The sequence below is a fragment of the Sorex araneus genome, chromosome X (genome assembly GCF_027595985.1).
Source record: "Sorex araneus isolate mSorAra2 chromosome X, mSorAra2.pri, whole genome shotgun sequence".
Classification (NCBI taxonomy): Eukaryota; Metazoa; Chordata; class Mammalia; order Eulipotyphla; family Soricidae; genus Sorex; species Sorex araneus.
Window position 1 is genome coordinate 150925910 of NC_073313.1, and position 20500 is coordinate 150946409.

Below are 20500 nucleotides of genomic sequence, written 5' to 3' on the forward strand. Positions count from 1 at the left end.
GGATAAACTCCAACAAAAATAGTGAGTTCTATCTTGAAACTCCAACAACAATAGTGATTTTTGTGTTGAAATAAGGAATGTAATCAAGGTAAAGAGAAAAGGAAGTGAAATTTGTCAGTCTATGTGGGGGGGGGCTAGGGACTGGGGGGTGGTAGGTATACTGTTTTTGTTTTGTGTTGTTTTGTTTTATCTTTTTTTGGTGGTGGAATATGGTCACTGGCGAAGGGACGGGTGTTTGAGCATTGTATGACTGAGACATAAGCCTGAGAACTTTGTAACTGTCCATATGGTGATTCAATAAAAAAAATTTTTAAAAGATAATCCAGTTTATCAACAAAACCAGAGCTGGTTCTTTGAAAGTATAAACAAATTAATTTTGATTATATTTTAAAATGGCACATTTTATATGGGATATTTTCGATGTGCCTAAAGCAGCACACATCTGTTTAGTTTTAACATACTTGCTTGTATTCTCTCACATTCTTTTTCCCTCTCGGAGAGCTCGGCAAGCTACCGAGAGTATCCCGCCCACACGGAAGAGCCTGGCAAGATCCTCGTGGCGTATTCAATATGCCAAATACAGACAATAACAGGTCTCATTCCCTTGACCCTGAAAGAGCTTCCAATCATTGGGAAAGATGAGTAAGGAGAGGCTGCTAAAATCTCAGGGCTGGGACGCATGGAGATGTTACTGGTGCCCACTCAAGCAAATTGATGAAGGGGATGACAGTAATACAGTGATACAGAGATTTTCAAAAGAATTGTTATCTTAATTGCATTGAGTCATTCATGATTATAGTGTATCTGCTTTTGTGTTGATTTATTTTTCTCAGCAGTATTTTATATTTTCTAATTATAGGTCTCACACATTCTGAGCATTTTATTCTTTTATATTGTGTTTGTTTTTGTTTGGGGGCCACACTTGGCTGTGCTCAGGGGGTTACTAATGGCTCTGCACTTAGGAATGACTTCTAGTAATACCCAGAGAACCATGTGGGATACTGGGAATCAAATCCAGGTTGGCTGCATGCAAAGCAAGTGCCTTACCCACTATACTATGTCTCTGGCCCCTACTTTTGTATTTTATTGTAAATTTTTTTATTTAACTTTTCCAAAGTTTCATTTCTAATATAGAAAAACAAATTTATTTTTGTATATTGAACTGGATTATATACCACTTCTTTGCAAAATTAACTTTTTATGGTTAGATGGTTTTATGATTTTTCACCTTTATTCAGTGAAATGGTAAATCACATTGATTTTTCTCTTTTACATTGAATTTTTAATGTTAAACCAGGATTGTGTTTCTGCCAAGTCTTGATGCCATTTTTATAGCACTTTATTCATTTTTCTGTTAATGAGTTTTGTTTCAGCATTCATAAGAAATGTTGGTCTATAATTTATTATTTTTAGACTCTGGAGCAAGGGATATGCTGGTAACATCAAATAAAATGAAAAGTGTTAGCTCCTCTGTCCTCTGAAAGGTTTTGTCAGTATTACCTATTTTGAAGCAGTCTCAGCCTAGAGTTTTCTTTGTAGGAAGATTTAAAATCTACCATCTTTGCAGTTTGATTCCTATTTGTTATATTCTTTGGTAGGACCCTTTGTGGGGCTGAGGAGGGGACGCAGCCGAATGAACAGACGCAGAGACAGAAAGCAACAAGAAAGAGAGAGAGAGAGAGAGAGAGAGAGAGAGAGAGAGAGAGAGAGAGAGAGAGAGAGAGAGCTTTATTCACTGGCAGCTACATCATTTATACTTGCCTGCTGGGAGGCAGTGGAATAGTAAGGTCAGTAACGGCAACCTTGTTACAGAAATTTTAATTAGGCCCCTGTTTGAGAAGTGCCAGGCTCTGCCTTACTTGAAGATAAGAGCCAGGATTAAAATATGGCTCCCTACAGCTGGATTATTTTTTCCTTTTTCCTTTGATTTTTTATTTTAATGAATAGCCGTGAGATACAGTTACACACTGAAAAGCTTTCATGATTATGTTTCAGTCATAAAACATTCAAGTACCCATCCCTCCACCAGTGCCCATTCTCCACCACCAATGTTCCCAGTATCCCTCCCGCCATTCCCACCTCTTCCCACCCCCTGCCTCTGTGGCAGGCACATTTCCTTTTACTCTCTCTCTCCTTTTGGGTGTTATGGTTTGCAATACAGGTACTAAGAAGTCATCATGTTTGGTCCATAGTCTACTTTCAGCACGCATCTACCATCCCAAGTGATTTCTCCAACCATCATTTACTTAGTGGTCCCTTCTCTATCCCAGCTGCCTTAAAGACAATCAAGATAAGGGTCAGGAGGATCCCTTGACAGCTTGGAAACCGGTCCCACATGCTACTGGATTACTTTTTAAATTTTATTTTTGCCTCTTCTGTTGGCTTTTACCTCTGGCTTGATATTTTTTGGTTGCTTTTTGGTTTATAGTATAACAAGTAGAATAAGCTTACAAAAACATACTTAATTTTTTCCATCCTGTTCTTGATGCTGTTGTCTTTTTTTTTCATTATACATGTATTGTAAACCTCATATAGATTGTTATTTTTGTGTAGACATTTATGATTGAAAGGTATTTAGATAGTAAGCAAAATGTATTTTCTATTGTCCCATTTTTTTCTGTGTTTAGGCTTTTCATTATTTTGTATAGAACCACATATTATTTGCTGTGTATTTTTAGTTTTTGTCAAAGTTTGGAAACATTTAACTATTTTATCTTGGGGCTGGAGCGATAGCACAGCGGGTAGGGTGTTTGCCTTACATGTGGCCAACCCGGGTTCGATTCCTCCACCCCTCTCGGAGAGCCCGGCAAGGTACTGAAAGTATCCCGCATGCACGGCAGAGCCTGGCAAGCTCCCCGTGGTGTATTCCATATGCCAAAAACAGTAACAACAAGTCTCACTGGAGACGTTACTGGTGCCCGCTCGAGCAAATCAATGAGCAACAGGATGAGCAACAGGATGACAAGTGATACAGTGATCACTTGTATCACTTGTCATCCTGTTGACCTTTGATTTGCTTGAGCGGGCGCCAGAAATGTCTCCATTTGCCCCTGTGGTGAGCTATCCCCAAACATAGAGCCGTGACGAACCCCTAAGCATTGCCAGGTGTGACTCCAAAACAAAAACATTTATGCTTGAAAATTTGCGGGGGGGGGGCTTCCAAGGGTGCTTAGGAGGTCCAGGCATCCCATGATTTTTGGTCAACCAAGAATTGGCCTGCAGTTCAACACAAGGGCCCAAGGATGCGAAGCTGCTCAAGCCCTGTGGTGCTGGGAACTGCCTGGGCCATCTCAATAATGCTGGAGGCCTCCAAAGCAACACTCGGCAGTGCTCAGGGGTCTCCAATGCTGCATCTGCTTGTGTTAAGTGAACCATGTGGTGCTGGTATAAAACCTTGGTACCTCTGTACTGTCTTCTGGCTCCTTGAAATATATTTGAAATGTTTTTATACTTACATATAATTTAAATATAGATAATGTTGTGTTCTAATCATCTTATTCTTTTTTTAATTGCCCTCCCCTCTTTGTTCCTCATTTTCTTTTGTTTTCCTCAAGAATTTTACAAAACGTTTAATTTCATCATCTCTTGGGTTTCATAGCAGCTTTAATTATCCAGTAAATTTACAGACCCTGAAGTTCACCCATTGGCAGTATAAGGCTCAGTAATTTTTGGTGTATTATAATTTATTGGTTGTGTTAAAATTTAACAAGAAATTATCATTGTAATAATTTTTAAATGAATAATTCAGTGACGTAACTTAAGAGGGCAATGCCCAGACCCTATTTGGGGCAAGGTTAAGTTTGTTTTTAATATTTTTTTATTGAATCACTGTAAGATAGACCTTTACAAAGCTGTCCATGATTAGATTTCAGTCACACAGTATTCCATCACCTGCCCTTCCACCGGTGTACATTTCCCAGCACCAGTGTCCTCAGGTTCCTCCCATCACCCCCCACCCTCCCAGACCCCAGCTTTACGACACAATGTTTGTATTTCCACCTAATTATAGAGACTTATAGAATTAAAACAAACAAAAATAAAGACTTAGAATACTAAAATGTTACTTGGCTATCAGGGAGTGTATGTGTTGCTATATATTGATTAACTACTTTGAGTGGAAAATTTAAGTCTTTATCAGTCTAGGGAAATTTTTTTATTGGTCCTTTGATTATTGATTATTGCTTTTTTAAATGTTCTCTTCAGTAGCTGTTACTATGTGCCTAAATCAGCACCTAAATACATGCAATAAGTGTATATAAAATAGCTATTGTTTATACAAATTTATCCTGGATTTGGGGTTGGAGCAATAGCACAGCACCTAGGGTGTTTGCCTTGCATGTGGCCAAACCAGATTCGATTCTTCCGTCCCTCTCGGAGAGCCCAACAAGCTACTGAGAGTATCTCGCCCGCACAGCAGAGTCTGGCAAGCTACCCGTGATGTATTTGATATGCCAAAAACAGTAACAAGTCTCACAATGAAGATGTTACTGGTGCCCACTTGAGCAAATCAATGAGCAACGGGATGACAGTAATACAGTGATCCTGGATTTGCTTGATCTTTTCCCATGTATGTCATGCTTTCTCTAATAATTTCCATCCTAGATATTTTTCTGTTTTCTTTTTTTTCTTTTTCTTTTTTTTTATTTTATTGATTCACTGTGAGATAGTTATAAGCTTTCATGTTTGGGTTACAATCAGACAATGATCAAACACCCATCCCTCCACCAGTGCACATTCCCCACCACCAATATCCCCAATATACCCCCCTTTCCCGCCCTCCCCTCACCTCCATGGCAGACAATATTCCCCATACTCTCTACTTTTGAGCATTATGGCTTGCAACACAGACACTGAGAGGCCATCATATTTGGTCCGTTATCTACTTTCGACACTCATCTCCCATCCCGACTGATTCCTCCAGCCATCATTTTCTTAGTGATCCCTTCTCTATTCCATCTGCCTTCTCCCCTCCGCTCATGAAGCAGGCTTTCAGCTATGGGGCAGTCCTCCAGGCCCTTGTATCTACTGTCCTTGGGTGTCAGCCTCATGTGATGTTATTCTATACTCCACAAATGAGTGCAGTCCTTCTATGTGTGTCCCTCTCTTGCTGAAAACAATATGGACAGTCCTTCAAAAACTAGAAATTGAGCTTCCATATGACCCTGCAATACTACTTCTGGGAATATATCTCGAGGATGCAAAAAAGCACAGTAGATATTTTTCTGTTTCCTAAGGGAAATTTTCACATTGTTTCCACAGTGTTCAGGTCAGTTATTTTTTAACTTAATTTTTAATATGCCATAATTTTCTTAAAAGAGTTTTTAAATGTTATATAATTTTTCCTCTGCATGTCAGTATAATATCTTTTTATCTGAAGAAGCTTGTTTGACATTTTTCATTACTATATTCTCTTATTTTTAATATTAGTTCCATTGAGGATAATTTACTCTGTTTGCTTAACGTTATTTCCTCCACTTTTGCTGTTGTTGTTGTGGGCCATCCCAGCATTGCTCAGCTCTTACACCTGGTTCTGTGCTCATATATCACACCTGGAGGAGCTCTGGACACCATATGTGGTGCCAGGAATTAAACCTGAGTGGGCTTGGTGCATGGCAAGTGCTCTACGCACCATACTGTCACTCTGATGGGTTTCCTTCATTTTAATTACAGAATCTCCTTGTGTATTTTATGTGATTCATATATTCCGTTCAGTATATATATTGAGAACTAGATTTAATGTTTTGTTCTCCAGTATGTATTTAGCATTTGGATTTGACCTGTAGCATCCTGTGAACTTTGTATCTAAAAACCCAAGGATCAACCAGTAATACTTTCCAGAAAAAAATTGTGGAAAAGGTAACTGAAGACAAATGCTTGGTGAAAAGAATATTTTGTTTTGTTTTGAGCCACACTGGGCAATATTCAGGGGTTACTCCTGCTTCCGCACTCAGGAATTACTCCTGGAGTTGTTTGGGAGACCATATGGGATGCTGGGGATAGAATCTGGATTGGCTATGTAAAACACCCTACCCACTGTACTACCACTCCAGGCCAGATTTATACTTTTTTTGGCTTTTTTTTTTGAGGAGGGGAGGAGGGAGTGGGGAGGGATCACATACTCCTGGCTTTGCACTCAGGAGTTACTCCTGGCAGTGCTAGGGGACCATAAGGAATGCTGAGGATCCAACCTAGGTCAGATGCATGCAAGGCATATACACCCTTCCCACTGTACTATCACTCTTGCCCCCTTAAAAAAATTTTATTGAATGCATGTATTGAATAACTTAATGGAGACAAATACAGACACTAACCATAGATATATAGTTTGTTTCATTGGATGATTTGGAGAGAGGGTGTCAGCTATTCCCAGCCATGTTCAGGGTTTACTTCTGGCTCTGTACTGAGGGAGCAGTCTTGACAATGCTCGGAAATTATATGCAATGTGAAGAAAAGAACCAGGCAGTTTTGAGTTAAGACAAATAGTATTTTTGGAAACATTTTGCTGTGTCTTTTGTTGGAATATATTTATACACCTCTGTTGGGCATATAAGTGTAGAACTGCTAGACCATTAGGGAGTTTCATTTGCTTACTTTTGTCTTGGTGAGAATGTTTCAGTACATACTGAGAAATTGATGAAGCAAAATAATACATATTACTGAAAGAGTTAAGTTCTTTGGGCTTTGGCTGTTACACAAGTAAATACATATATCTTTCTATGGGACTTGAATAAGTTTTTATTGCTCAGATTCCCAGAATTTTACCAGGAATAATATGTGTTTGCAACCAGGAGAGCCCTTAGAAGGAATGACTGTTTGTTACTGGAAACATAAAAAGAAAAAGGATTTTCAGCTCTCAAGAATCACCACTTCTGGTTCTTGGCATCATGTATGTTGCTCTAGTGTACATTTTAGCTCCTACTATTTATCAGCTAGACCTGAAAGATCATATTGATTGTGAATGACCAGTCTCTACCTATGAAGAAAGTGAAGGGTAAAGAACATTGACTTAAGGAGTTACTGAAAGTAAAATCTTTTGCATATGTTATGCAAGTCAGTCCTGTAGTCAGTGCCAGAGACCAAACAATTCATGCTTTGTTTCCTAGTCTGTCACCTTCAAAACGACAAGCAGAAATCTTGCCCGAGCCATGTGTATGAAGAATCTCAAGCTCACGGTCATCATTATCATCGTATCAATTGTAAGTTTTTATCCTTCTGTATGTGGTTTTATTTTTTAATTGCTGAGAAATTGCATGCTAGATTTCTTACTTAATGATTAACACTCTGAAATGAGCTACAAAGAAATTTCATTCATTAAATACATGACAGACATTAGCTTTCGTGTAAAGTCACTATAAACATTCTCTCCTTAACTCCATCTCCTTTATTATATTTAAGTTTTCTAGTTCATTCCATTTTTCTACTTCTTTATTGTGAATTTCCAAAGAAAAGGTGGGTGGGTACTCAGGGACTCAAGCATTTGGTGGGCGGGAACTGTTTCCCCTGACTGCTCCACAGTAGCGGGCAGATGAAGGATGGGGGGAATGGAGAAAATGGGCCTGGACCCCAGGCTGGTCAGTAGACAGTTTATTTCTCTCTCTCCTCCTCAGTTTAGTCCCATCTCTTCCCTTACGGCACAATCATAGTCGTAGTTTTGGTCATAGTCCCAGTCATCATAGTTCCATTATTTTGGTCTCCTCGTAGACCTCAAAGTCCTCATCTCGTCATAGTCTCATAGTCCTCTACTACCAGTCATCTTTGTCATCTAGTCCTCAAAGTCCCAAAGTGTCACTTCTCATCCTCTTTCTAGCCGTCGACTTTCTAGTCCTCTTTTATCCCTTATAGCATAGTTATATAGAAATCATGAAGGGTGGGGACACAAAGGTGGGGTTGAACATTATCATAGCAACAAACAGATGTAAAGCCACTCCTTCAGGGGTTTAACTCAAGGACAAGATCTCATCTGAGGGTTCAACACTCCAAATTACTAGGAGATCCGTTCAAGGGTGGGATTCCATCCAGGGTGTATTGCTTTCTCCTTTCCTCAGCTAGTAATCCATTTAAACAATCATAGTAAATTTACTTCTTACAATATTTCTAGTCATTTTGTGTGAACACAGTAAGAGATATACTAAGCTTAAAGGTTGGTTCTTTGTGGGGATATCTTGCTATATATTCCAGACCACAGTTCTCAGGCTAGGTTAGTCCTTCCTAACCCCAGCAGAGTCCTTATTCAGTTACTTCTTTTTGGGTCATGACAGAGTTTGTCTATGACTGTGCTCTTAACTTCTTATACTTATGGTGCTTAGCTTGTCTCTTTCCGATTCCAAGGTAACTTACAGCTTTCCCTGGGTTCATCCAGTCCTTTCACCAGGACCCTGCTTTTGGAGTGCTAGAAACTAAGGGCAACTGAGGCTTAAGTCAAGTAAATATAGATGCCCAGGAGTAAATATTATTTTGGAGTCAATTAACTCCCATGTTACAAAGCATAGCATGAACTGTCTTCCTGTGTCTATACAAAAAAAGGACATTGTTAAATAAACCATGCAAATGACATAAAGGAAAAAGAAAAGCAATATAGGATTATTAGTGCTTGATGGAATTGGGTATGCCTCAGGGGCACTGTTGTGGGAGTAGCTCAATGAACCTAAGCTCCCTGCAGGAGGAGCAAGGATAATCCAGTGTTATCCAACACTTTATTTCTGTTTTCTCCTTTACAACTGATCTATTTTGTATTTTTTTTCTATTTGGGTCTCACCTGGCATTGCACTCAGGAATTACCCCTGGCAGTGCTCAGGGAACCATATGGGATGCTGGGGATCGAACCCGGGTTGGCCGCGTACAAGGCAAACGCCCTACCCGCTGTGCTATCACTCCAGCCCCGATCTATTTTGTATTTATAAATATAGTTGCAATAGTTTTTCAGTTGTGTTTTCTGTACAGTAGAGGTCAGGAGTCAGCAAATGTTTTGTATAGTGCCAGATAAGAAATATCTTTGTCTTTGCACTTATTCATTTATTCTTTTTTACTTATTCACTTTTTAAATTGAAGCTTAAGAAGTATAAAAGTATTCTTAGATGTAGGTCACGGGCTATTGTTTGGTATAGGTAAGTTATGCTACTACTCTTAATAATTTTGGCCTCATAATTTATACACATAAATTTGTCATATACAGTGATATATTTTTGTATTTATTAGCACTATTAAATAGTTGTGGTATCTGTAGCTATCTTTAATTCTTAGTTAACTCGAATCCTTCCAGTATTTTATTCATAGGAATGTTATTAACTATGGATTATTGTTAGATTTTTATTTTCAAGTTAAAAAACTTTAATTTTCAGGCTGCTAAAAGTGTTTTTTTCTAGGAATGGACATTTAATTTTTCTTTTTTTTTATTGTATCACCGTGAGAACAGTTACAAAGCTTTCAGGTTTAAGTCTCAGTCATACAATGATCGAACACCCATCCCTTCACCAGTGCACATGTTCCACCACCAAGAACCCCAGTATACCCCCCCACACACATCCCACCCTGCCTGCGATTGCCAAATGATTTTCACTTTACTCTCTCTTTACTTTGATTACATTCAGTTTTCGACAGAAAACCCACTATTATTATTTGGAATTTTCCCCCAACAATCAGACCTGCCGAAAAGGCATCATTAGATAATTTGTTTTCTGTTGCTGATAATGAAGAGCATATGATGTTGCACGGCTGCGACAGTGGCCACACGGTTTTGGAATTCTGGTATTTTAGTAATTAAGTCCCGAGGTATTTCTGCCAGCAACTGCTGCATTCCGAGATTAGTTTGTGTGCCTCTGGGATCATGGCTGTTCAGGAACAGAGGAGCCGTTTGTGGGCAGCTGCTCAGGGTCTTGTCAGGGTGGGAAGCAGGGCTGGTTCTGCCCCACCATCGCAAGATTTCCCGTGCCCCCCGTCACTGCTAGCTCCTACCTCTCTGTCTAATTGGCTCTGAAAGGTTGCGGTCACCATGCTGCCGCAAAGGGGAAAAGGCCAAGGGACAAAAACCCTTCCCCTCCCGGGGCAGCATGGGGCCGTAGCTTAGTTCACAGTCCAGGAGTATTTCTGCCACTGCCAGCAGCTGCTATGTTCCAAGATTGGTTTGTGTGCATCTGGAATCATGGAATCATGGCCATTCAGGGGCAAAGGAGCCATTCCTGAGCATTTTTTTGTATATCAGGAAATATTATGTAGCTGCACAGTTTAGAGAAACAGTGCTGGTCCCCACATACCGGAGCCGTGTTTGTAGAAGCTCATGGTCACTGGGATTCCAACTGGAGAAAGCGGGGAGACTGCACCTGCTCCATCTGGGGCACCCCAGTGTTATCGGCTCAGTCTGGGTCCCAGAGAATTCTCCGGCATTGTGGCGCCCGCCAGCCAGGATTCTTCACTGCTGAGTGTGGCAAGATGGCGCTGGGAGCAGGTTAAGGGTGTGACTTCTGGGGTCAGGGGAAGCTGGAAGCCGGGATGGAACTGCCCAGTTCCAGTGCCCCCATGCAGTTTGGAGAAATAGTCCTGGTCCTCATAAACCAGAGCCATGTTTGTAGAAGCTCATGATTGCCAGGATTCCATCTGGAGAAGGCGGGGAGACTGCACCTGCTTCATCTGGGACACCTCGGTGTTATAAGCTCAGTGGGGTCTCTGGCGTTGTGGTGCCTGCCAGCCAGAATTCTTCACTCTGGACATTTAATTTTAGAAAATTATATTTCCTACCCTATGAATATACTCAACCTTTCATTCAGTATATTGAACCTTCCATTTAGTGTATTGAATATACTCAACCTTTCATTTCAAGTATAAGTACCAAGAGATTATCATGTAATATCCATTAAATGCATGACATGTTTAATCAGTGTCTTTCTGTTTTTTCTTTCACATACTGTTTTGGGAGAGTTGCTTAGCCAACTCTTCCAGCCATCTATTTCATTTTCATCTCTGTTCACTCTGCTATCTGGTACTTCTATTTATTTGTCTTTCTTGGCCATATTAAAAATTTATAATAACTGTTATTCTTAGTATAGCCTATTTTCTTGAAACTTGTACTTGTTAATAGATGTACTCTTTCCTGGAATTTCTCTGGACATGTATTAAGAGATGTCACAGGGAATTAAATTGTCCAAAGACAGGAGCCTGCTGACCAAGTATAAATCCTGCAGGGAGAAGGGTAGGAAGACCCATGGGTCTGGAGCAAAGCTTTAACTCACAGGCAAAATTTCTTCTTCAAGAAATCTCAGCTTGAAGAAACACTGTTAAGGCATTCAGTTTGTCAAATAAGTTTCATTCAGATTATGTAGGATACTTTTCATTACTTAAATTCAGATGATTATGAGCTTTAATTACATTTACAAAATACAGCTACACTTAAGTTGGTGTTTGACTAGATAACTTCATAGTTAATGGAACCTATCAGACTTCACAAAATGTTCATATGTAATATGTTCTATTATCATTTCTAAATGAATTATATAGATATTTTAATTGCATTTATAATATGGGTAATTTTATTAACTCCCTAAGCAACGTCTCTTTGTAGTCCTCACTGATTGTGTGATGAGGTCTTGAACAGAAGTTTGAACCATTGATCTAAGAAGTGGGTCAAAAACAGGAAAGGGAAGGTGCTTTTACTCTGGAAGTGTTTCTGCTGGGCAAAGGAGCCTTCCGCTGTCTTCTTGTCATTTGTAGAAGCCCCCCAAAGTAATCTAGAGCAAATATTTTTGTCTCAGCTGTACTTCTCCACCCTTACCTAATCTAACAGAGAAGAGAAGCCACAGATCTATAGCTACTACACTGGAAATTATACCATGACTTGGAATGTTTCCTCAGTATACTCAAGTGTCACATTCTAGATTACACAACTTAGCCTTTATCTATTAATCTCCCTCCTGTCCCTTATTTTTGTTTTGGTTGTTGTTGCTTCAATAATGTGGGGTTTTAGTGTGCCAGAAATCACACATTTTGGTTATGACACCAGGGACTGTAAATGTCTGTGCTACAGGAACATACTTTGTGTGAGGGGGCAGTTCTAGGGAACAAGAAACTCATAACCTTATGCCTACAATGGAAGCACTCTACCATTAAACTATATCCCAGACTAAATATTTTAATTTTTACCTGGGGAGTTTGAATTTTTACCTGGGGTACTTCAGCACTGCTCTCAAACCTGACAGTGTCTCCCAGAAATACTTGGCTCACAGTGTGGACCTGATGGTTTGGTGCTCAGCCTGGTAATGCTGTGCTTAAGCCACAGTGGCAGTCCCAGGAAATGAATCTGGAACCTTACATATGCAACCCTTGGAGCTGTCTACCTGACCCTAATTTTTTAATGTTTAATATTTTTCAGTGAACACATTTTTTGTTGTTACTTTGGTGCCACACCTGGTGGTGCTAAGGACTCACTTGTGGCTCAGTGCTCACAGATCATTCCTGACAGTGCTTGGGGGAGCATACACCAGAAATTGAATCTGGTTTGGCCACATATAAGGAAAACAGCTCAATTCCTTTACTCTTTCTCTCCAGCTCCTTGTGAACAGTTTTTAGCTTTTAAAAGCAAATTGTATAGAAAACACTGCATTTGATAATTGTTTTCTCCCAGTTTTATTCGTTATAATTAGCAAATAACATTGTGTTAGTTTAAGGTAAATGATTTGATATTGCAAATGATTACCGCAGTAGATTTAGTTACATCTATCACCTCACATAGTATTATTTTGTGATGAGAAATTTTAAGCTCTACTCTCTTATTAATTTCCAAATATACAATATAGTACTATTAACTGTGGTCACAGTGTTCTATATTAAATCCCCAGAACTTTTAAACTTATTTTAAACACTATAATTACCATTTTAACTGCACCCAGCGCCATGTAATCCCATTGGTGGCCAACATCCAGACTATAAAACCAAGCTCCCAGAAGCTTATAGCCTAGTTCTCCCTCTTGAAGAACCTGGCAAGCTACCGAGAGTTTCCTGCCCGCATTGGAGAGCCTGGCGAGCTCCTCATGGCGTATTCATATGCGAAAACCAGTAACAATGATGGGTCTCATTCCCCTAACCCTGAAAGAGCCTCCAATGCTGCACTGTTGAGAAGGACGAGTAAAGAGAGGCTTCTAAAATCTCAGGGCTAGGACGAATGGAGACGTTACTGAGACCACTCGAGAAAATCAACGATCAACGGGATGACGATGACCTAGGAGTGGAGCCATAGCACATGCTTTGCCTTGCACGCAGCCAACCTGGGTTCAATTCCGTCCCTCTTGGACAGCCCAGCAAGCTACTGAGAGTATCCTGCCCACACGGCAGAGCCTGGCAAGCTACCCGTGGCGTATTCAATATGCCAAAAACAGTAACAACAAGTCTCTCAATGGAAACATTACTAGTGCCCACTCGAGCAAATCGATGAGGAACTGGATGACAATGCTATGACAGTGCTGCAGTGCTATCTAGGAGTGGAATTTCTGTATGATAGACATATTTTAAATTTGGGGGCAAAATAACTGTATTGTTTTCCAAGGAGGACAAGTCAATTATAGTCCAACCAATAATAAGTGAAGGTTCGTTCTTTTTCCCCTATATCTCCACAAGTCTTATTATTTTTGTTTTTAATATATTTATACCATTTCACAGGCGTAAGGAGACATTTCATTGTTTTTATTTGAATTTGCCAGGCATTCACTGAGGATGAATAGTTTTGCATGTGCCATTCGCCATTAATCTGTCTTCTTTGGAGAAGTGTCTGTTCAACTCTTTACATTTCTAGAGTGGGGTATTTGTTTTGTTATTCTTGAAATTATATAAGTTCTTTTTTAATTTTAATTTTTATTAAGATATTTTGACTTACATACCTTAGTGTGAGAAAATTTTTCTCTTGTTCAGAAGGATGTCTTTGCTTTAATGATAGTTTCTTCCCTTGCTATTAGAGTTGAATCCCTGAGTACATCGTGGAAGGCAGTAACATGGTACATTGTATTTATGTTTCTTCCATGTATTTTATGTGTGGATTTAGTGCTAACATTGAAGCCCTTTGTAAAAAATTACAAAGGCACGTATACTTGTGAGGGTGCGATGATATGTGTGTTGTGTTGTTCTCGGGCTCTTGGGGCAATTCTCTTCCGCATGCGCCGTGCTACTCTCATTTGGTGCTCTCGAGCTGCTGTGTATGGACCGGATCGGGATGGCTCCTTGTGCTCTGCTTCTGTTTGTGCCACTGTGCTCTCTTCTGTCTATCTGTCTCTGTCTCTGTAGTCTCTCCTCTGGTCTCTTTCGACCGCTCTCTGTCTCTGCTTCTGTGTCTTCTCTCTTGCTTTGTGTCTTCTCTCTCCTCTTCTGTGTCTTCTCTGCTGCTTCTGTCTTGCCTGTCTTTCTCCCTCACTTCTGTGTCTTCTTCTTGCTGTGTCTTCTTCTGTCTGTCCTGCTGCCTCTTCTTCTGTCTCTGCTGTCTCCTCTTGTCTCTGCTATCTCCCACACTTCTGTGTCTTCTCCTTGCTTCTGTCTTGCTTCAGTCCTCTCCTTGCTGTGTCTTCTTCTGTCTGTTGTCTTCTTCACTTCTGTGTCTTCCCCTACTTCTGTTGCAGTCTTAGTTTATGTAGCAATCACATAGGGTGGTAACACAAAGGTGGGTTGAACAAATCAACAAAGAAGGGTAAAACCATTTCTCGAGGAGATTAACAAAATCTCATCTAAGGAGATTACTCCAGTTTACTAGTAGATCCATCCAAGGGTGGGATCCAAACAAGGTTATGTCAGGGTGTGTCCCTTTCTTCCTTCCTCAGCTAGTAATCCACTTAAATAGCTGTAGTAAATCTACTTCAAATATTTCTAGCAATGTCATTCTGTATGAACACAGTAAGAGATGTATCAGACTTAATGTTTGGTTCTTTCTGAGGACATCTCACTATATTTTCTAGACCACAGTCCTCAGGTCAGGTTAGTCTTCCTAACCCCATCAGGATCCTAGTCTCATCATTACCTGTGGATCATGACATCATTTGTCTATGACCATATTCTCAACTTATAGCTGAGTATTGTGGCGCTTTGGCCTGCCCATTTTGATGCCAGGGTAGCTCACAGCTTGCCCTGGGTCCATTCTGTCCTTTGTTTCCCATCCTGCTTTTGGGGTGCTAGGAACTAAGCGCAACTGAGTCGAGAAAGCAGATGCCTAGGAATAAATATTATTGAATTTAATCAGCTCCCAAGTTACAAAGCATAGTATTAACTGTCTTCCTGTGTCCATACAGAAAGGCCATTGCTCTAAGGTAAACTAAGTTTCTTGTGGCAAGGCTGAAAGGACAAACCCAATGTTATCCTACACCCCTTAATCCATTTTGAGTTAATTTTTGTGTATGGTGTGAGATAGGGGTCCAATTTCATTCTTTTACTTGTGCTTTCATTTTTTACAGTTTCCCCAACAACACTTATTGAAGAGACTTTTTTTTTCCTCCATTATACAGCTTTAGCTCCTTTGTCATAAATTTACTATCCATATATGTAAGGGTTTTTTTCTGTACTCTCAGTTTTATTCCACTGTCTATGTTTCTGCTTTTATTGCCATATTACATTCTAGTTTTGTAGTGTAAAGTCAGGGAACACAAGGCTTCCCATCTTCTTTTGTCTCAGGATTGCTTTAGCTATTTAGAAGTTTTGTGGTTCTATACAAGTTTTAATAATGTTTTTCTGTAACTGTAAAGAATGTTATTTGGATTCTGATAGGAATTGGATTGAATCTGTATACTACCTTCAGTAGTAGGATGGTTGTTTTAACAATTCTCCCAATCCAGGAGCATCTCCCAATCCATGTCCATTTCCATGTATTTTTATTTCTGTTACCAATGATTTAGGTTTTTGTGTATAAGTATTAGACCTCTTGTTGATCCCTAGGTATTCAACCCAAAAACCGGTGTACCTGAAATTTTTCATCAGTTTGTCATCTCTGCAGAGATTAGTCATGATGCAGTGAAATTAGGTCATTTGCATGGTTTGGATGGCAAAGACTGGAGAGTGTGGGAGTAACCAGCTTATAGTTTTTGTGTGTGTGATGTCGATGTCTGGTTTTGGTATCAGTGCAATGTTGTCTATTCAGTAACAAATATTTACCTGTGAAGCTGGTCTTACTGCTGAATTTGGATTTTATGTCCTGATTACTTTAAATGCTATATCTATCTTTTCAAAATGATATTATCAGGTATCATTGTCTTTCAACTTAAGAACATCATTTTAATTCAGCTGTGCATATGTTGTGAGTAGTTTAATCTTTTCATTAATAACTAGATTTAGCTGTATCACTCACCTCAATGTTAGTAGAGAAGAAGGCAAAATACATTGTTGACTTTTGGGAGGGGAATTGCAATCCATAAATGTATTTTTCAAATATGTGGATAATAAAATCAATCACTTAAAGATTACAAAAATGTGTAAATTAAAGCATAACAAGGTATCTATTGCAGTGAGCTTAGTTTTTAATTTGTAGGAATACAAGCAAGACTATACTACAAAACCGTAATTTAAGACTATAATTTTGAAGTCCGGAGCAATAATAGTACATCAGATAGGGCATTTGCTTTGCATGTGGCTAACCTGTGTTTGGTTTCTGGCCCCACATATCATCCCCAAAGCCCTGCCAGGAGTGATACCTAAGTGCAGAGCCAGAATTAAGTCCTGAACACTTCAGGTGTGGACCAAAGCCCCAAATATATGTGCGTGGTTAGTATACACACATACACATATATACACACATACATATATATGCACACACATACAAAATTAAAAGACATATCTATAGGAGAAGGAGAGAAAAATATTGTATCTATTATAGAATTTGGGGGTTAGTATTACTTGTGTCATAAACTTTTCTTTGACTTTGCCATTATAATTGTCATTATTCACTGAAAGGAACACTAGTCAAAGGTGATATAGATATAGTCTCTAGTATTTTTATATTTTTATCATTCTAATAATGAAACTTTAATCCATGTGTAAAATCTTAAAATGTACTTTGTAATAAAACTATACTTAAAGGGAATTAGGCTAATTTATGTTTTATGATCATTAATGAGATATCATAAGAGTTATTCATAAAACTGAATTCTGCATAGTTTCCAGTGAAGACAAACAACCCTGATGTTTTCTCTCCCACCCACGAAAGCATAGTGTGATTCAAATTCATAAGTTATATGGGGAGAAGTATTCCTTAATAGATCTTTTATTTGCTTATTATTTTAGGAGCAGTTAATAGGTTCAAGAAAATAAAGTTGCCTTCTCCCTTCCTCCAGGTATTCATCTATATCATTGTGTCACCTCTTTGTGGTGGATTTACATGGCCAAAATGTGTGAAGAAATAAAAAGAAAAAATTGTTATTAACCAAGAGAACAGGAGTTGGAAGCAATCCATGTGACTCAAGCCTTTTAAAACCAACAGATGATTCTACTAGTCTCTTCAACCCCTTTCTTTTTGTAATATTGTTCTTTACTTTCAGATTTATCTTTGTCCTCTTAACCAGTTTATTCCATAATACTTCAGACTGAATTGATACAATAATGTCTTTAAAAGGCTTAGCATTTGTTTCTTTGGTTTATTAACATATTGTTATCTACTTAGAGAAAGTTGTCTGCAGTTGTGCAAAACTGTCACCAAGGTAGAAATAACCATTTTTAACATCTGTCTACTAAAACTATGCAGGAAATTAGTATGTGTACATAAAAGAAGTACTTGAGAGACAGTATTAAGTAACATCTTAACGTGCTTTGTTATTGATGAGTTTGAGGTGCCTCAAACAATGTAACTGGAGAATAGTTGTTATTTGGAGAATTAAAATCAGTGTTGGGGCCGGAGCGATAGCACAGCGGGTAGGGCGTTTGCCTTGCACGCGGCCGACCCGGGTTCGATCCCCGGCATCCCATATGGTCCCCCAAGTACCGCCAGGTGTAGTTCCTGAGTGCAAAGCCAGGAGTAGCCCCTGAGCATCGCTGGGTGTGACCCAAAAAGCAAAATAAATAAATAAATAAATAAATAAAATAAAATCAGTGTTGGTGCTGCTTGTTTTTAGGAGCCCCAGCTGATAATATATTATCATTATCTCTGCCAATTGTAGGGAACATATTGTTAAGCTCATTAGAAGCACAGGAATTATCCTTACCCTCATACTGTTCACTTTCAGGAATAAAAGTTGTACTGTTTCATAAACCTCATATCTGTTTCCAGTGGCAGTTGGTTTGAGAAGGTGATTTAAAAATGTTGAAGATGGTTGTTTTTCATATATTCCTTTTCACGGGATATTTAGGACTATTATCTAGTTAATGAGTAGGTAGGGGAGGGAGTAGGGACGCAAATTCCTCTGACCAAAGATTGTGAAGAGAACAACTATGGATTTTTACTTTTTTGAGGGAGGAAAGTGGGAAGTTTTGTCCAGTCTGGGAAAAGCCCCAATTGGATAAAGTCAACAGTTGACTCCAGGATTTGAGCTTAACTGCTGTTGAATAATAGTTTGAGCATTGTTTTTTGGTTAAATAATTTCTTTAATTTGCCCAGTTTTGAGAAACCTTTTGTGAAACTAGAGAGTGTGATATTTAGAAGCAATACAGACAATTTAACAACTGTAGTATGAAAAAACTAGAGTGTACTCGTACTGCTTCAACTCGGCATCTCTTAGTATGTTATTTTGGGTGATTATTGAAAATGAAAATATTTACTGTTCTAGATCAGATTGCATTTATCAGTAAGTGCCAGTATGTGGAAATTATCTTAAAGTTGACCAGTTCCTCAATGAAAGAACAATCATTCTATAAAAATTAGCCACTTGTTTAGCCTAACCATGTGCCTTGAATATATATGTTTCACATAATCTGGCTTATGCTACCTGTTGTTCCATCTAAATATTTTTACTCATGCTGTCTGAATTATTTTTTGACATATATTTTTAAGACTTACTGGAACTCTCTTCCCAGTGGTCTTGCACAGTGTAAATGTTTTTCCAGTATCATTCATCAATACTAATGCCTTTTCATTACATCAGCATTTCCTATTGGAAAACTTATCTGCTCCTGGAAAACACTTGGCATTCTAGCATAGTAATGTCCAAATACTTTAATTTGAGGAGAAGAACCTAAGATTATATCCCTCCCTTTAATATATACCTAACTAAAACTGATGTGCATGTTTTAAGGATCAAATACTTAACTGCCCCTTGGTATATTTATGTAATAATGCTTTTAAAGGTACATATCTTGTTTTACATGAATTTGAGAGCATTAATAAAATTTAAGAGAATTCAGTGAAAATTTCTTGTTTTAGATGTTTTTAATGGAATCTGATTCTTGTGATGACGTGTTTCCATAATCTACAGAACAACAGTGTTTTACTTAAGCTAAAAATACATTAAATAGTCTTACCTGTAGCTTTCAATAGTTATGTTGTCTCAACAGTATAAAATTGCTTTTTAACTAAAAGACATAAAACACTAAAGTGACCATGTAGACTATACTAAAAACCATGAAAGATCCTAAAATGGCCACACAACTTTCACAGCTCTCATCCTGGCACCATGGTTGAGAGAGAAACAGAAAAATGACTGTAGGCATTATAACCAATTCTCTGTAACTCTGAAAAATCTAAAGTTTAATTATTGTATTAAAAGAGATGACACAAAGGGATGCATAAGAGGAGAAAATCATTATAGTAAACAGATTTAGCATTAATATTCAGCAACAAGGAAAGATGAAATCATGAAATTTGCCATAACATAAATGGAACTGAAGAATTTTATGTAGGAGGAAAGGACAAGGTCAGACACCAGGTGTTCTCATTGGTGTCCTTTATACTAATCTAGTGTATATAGGATAATATGTATAGGGAATGGTAACGAAGGTGTGTAAAACAGTGAATCTAGATTATGGAAACAATGACAAGAAAAAAGGGAAATGGAGGGGGGAGGGAAACAAGAAGTTGGAGGTCTGGAATAAACATAGGGTCAAGGTAAGGGGCATTGGGCCACTCTATGGTATAGAGGTAAAGTATCTGTATAGATCGAAACCACTGTATCCAACACTACTTTAATCATGGGACCCAACTGCAACAATTTAAGATAAATATAATTGTCAAGGAGTCAGTTTTCTAGGTAGAAGGTAATCTGTGGAAAGTGGTGAGAGATGGGGCATATAATGGGATTGGAGGTAGAAATATTGTTTGCATGAAAACCAATTGTAAACAAGTATCACTTGTATCACTTGTCACTTGTCATCCCATTGTTCATTGATTTGCTCCAGAGGGCGCCAATAATGTCTCCATACATCCCTGTCACGTACTAGTGTAACCCAATGGCGTCTGCTCACTCCAGGAACATGAAGAGCCTCAAACCGTTCATTTAGGTCTTGACGAAGAAGTCTGACCATTTTGTAGGTGGGCAGCCACTTGGTCTTTTGACATCCCATGGAATCCAGTCGGTAACAGCTCTAGTCCAGCAGTTGTCTCTAAATCGCATTATGTGTCTGGCCC

At 38.8% G+C, this 20500-nt stretch overlaps 1 protein-coding gene across 1 annotated transcript in view; it reads left to right on the forward strand.

Moving 5' to 3' along the window:
* The window catches only part of VAMP7 (vesicle associated membrane protein 7), a 74651-nt gene extending 55370 nt beyond the window's left edge, over window positions 1–19281 (forward strand). Inside the window, 3 exon segments of the mRNA XM_055123048.1 lie at window positions 7104–7196; window positions 17283–17348; window positions 17351–19281. Coding sequence (XP_054979023.1) covers window positions 7104–7196; window positions 17283–17348; window positions 17351–17535 — 344 coding nt within the window. The 3' untranslated portion in view covers window positions 17536–19281.
* The last annotated feature ends 1219 nt before the right edge of the window (window positions 19282–20500 follow it).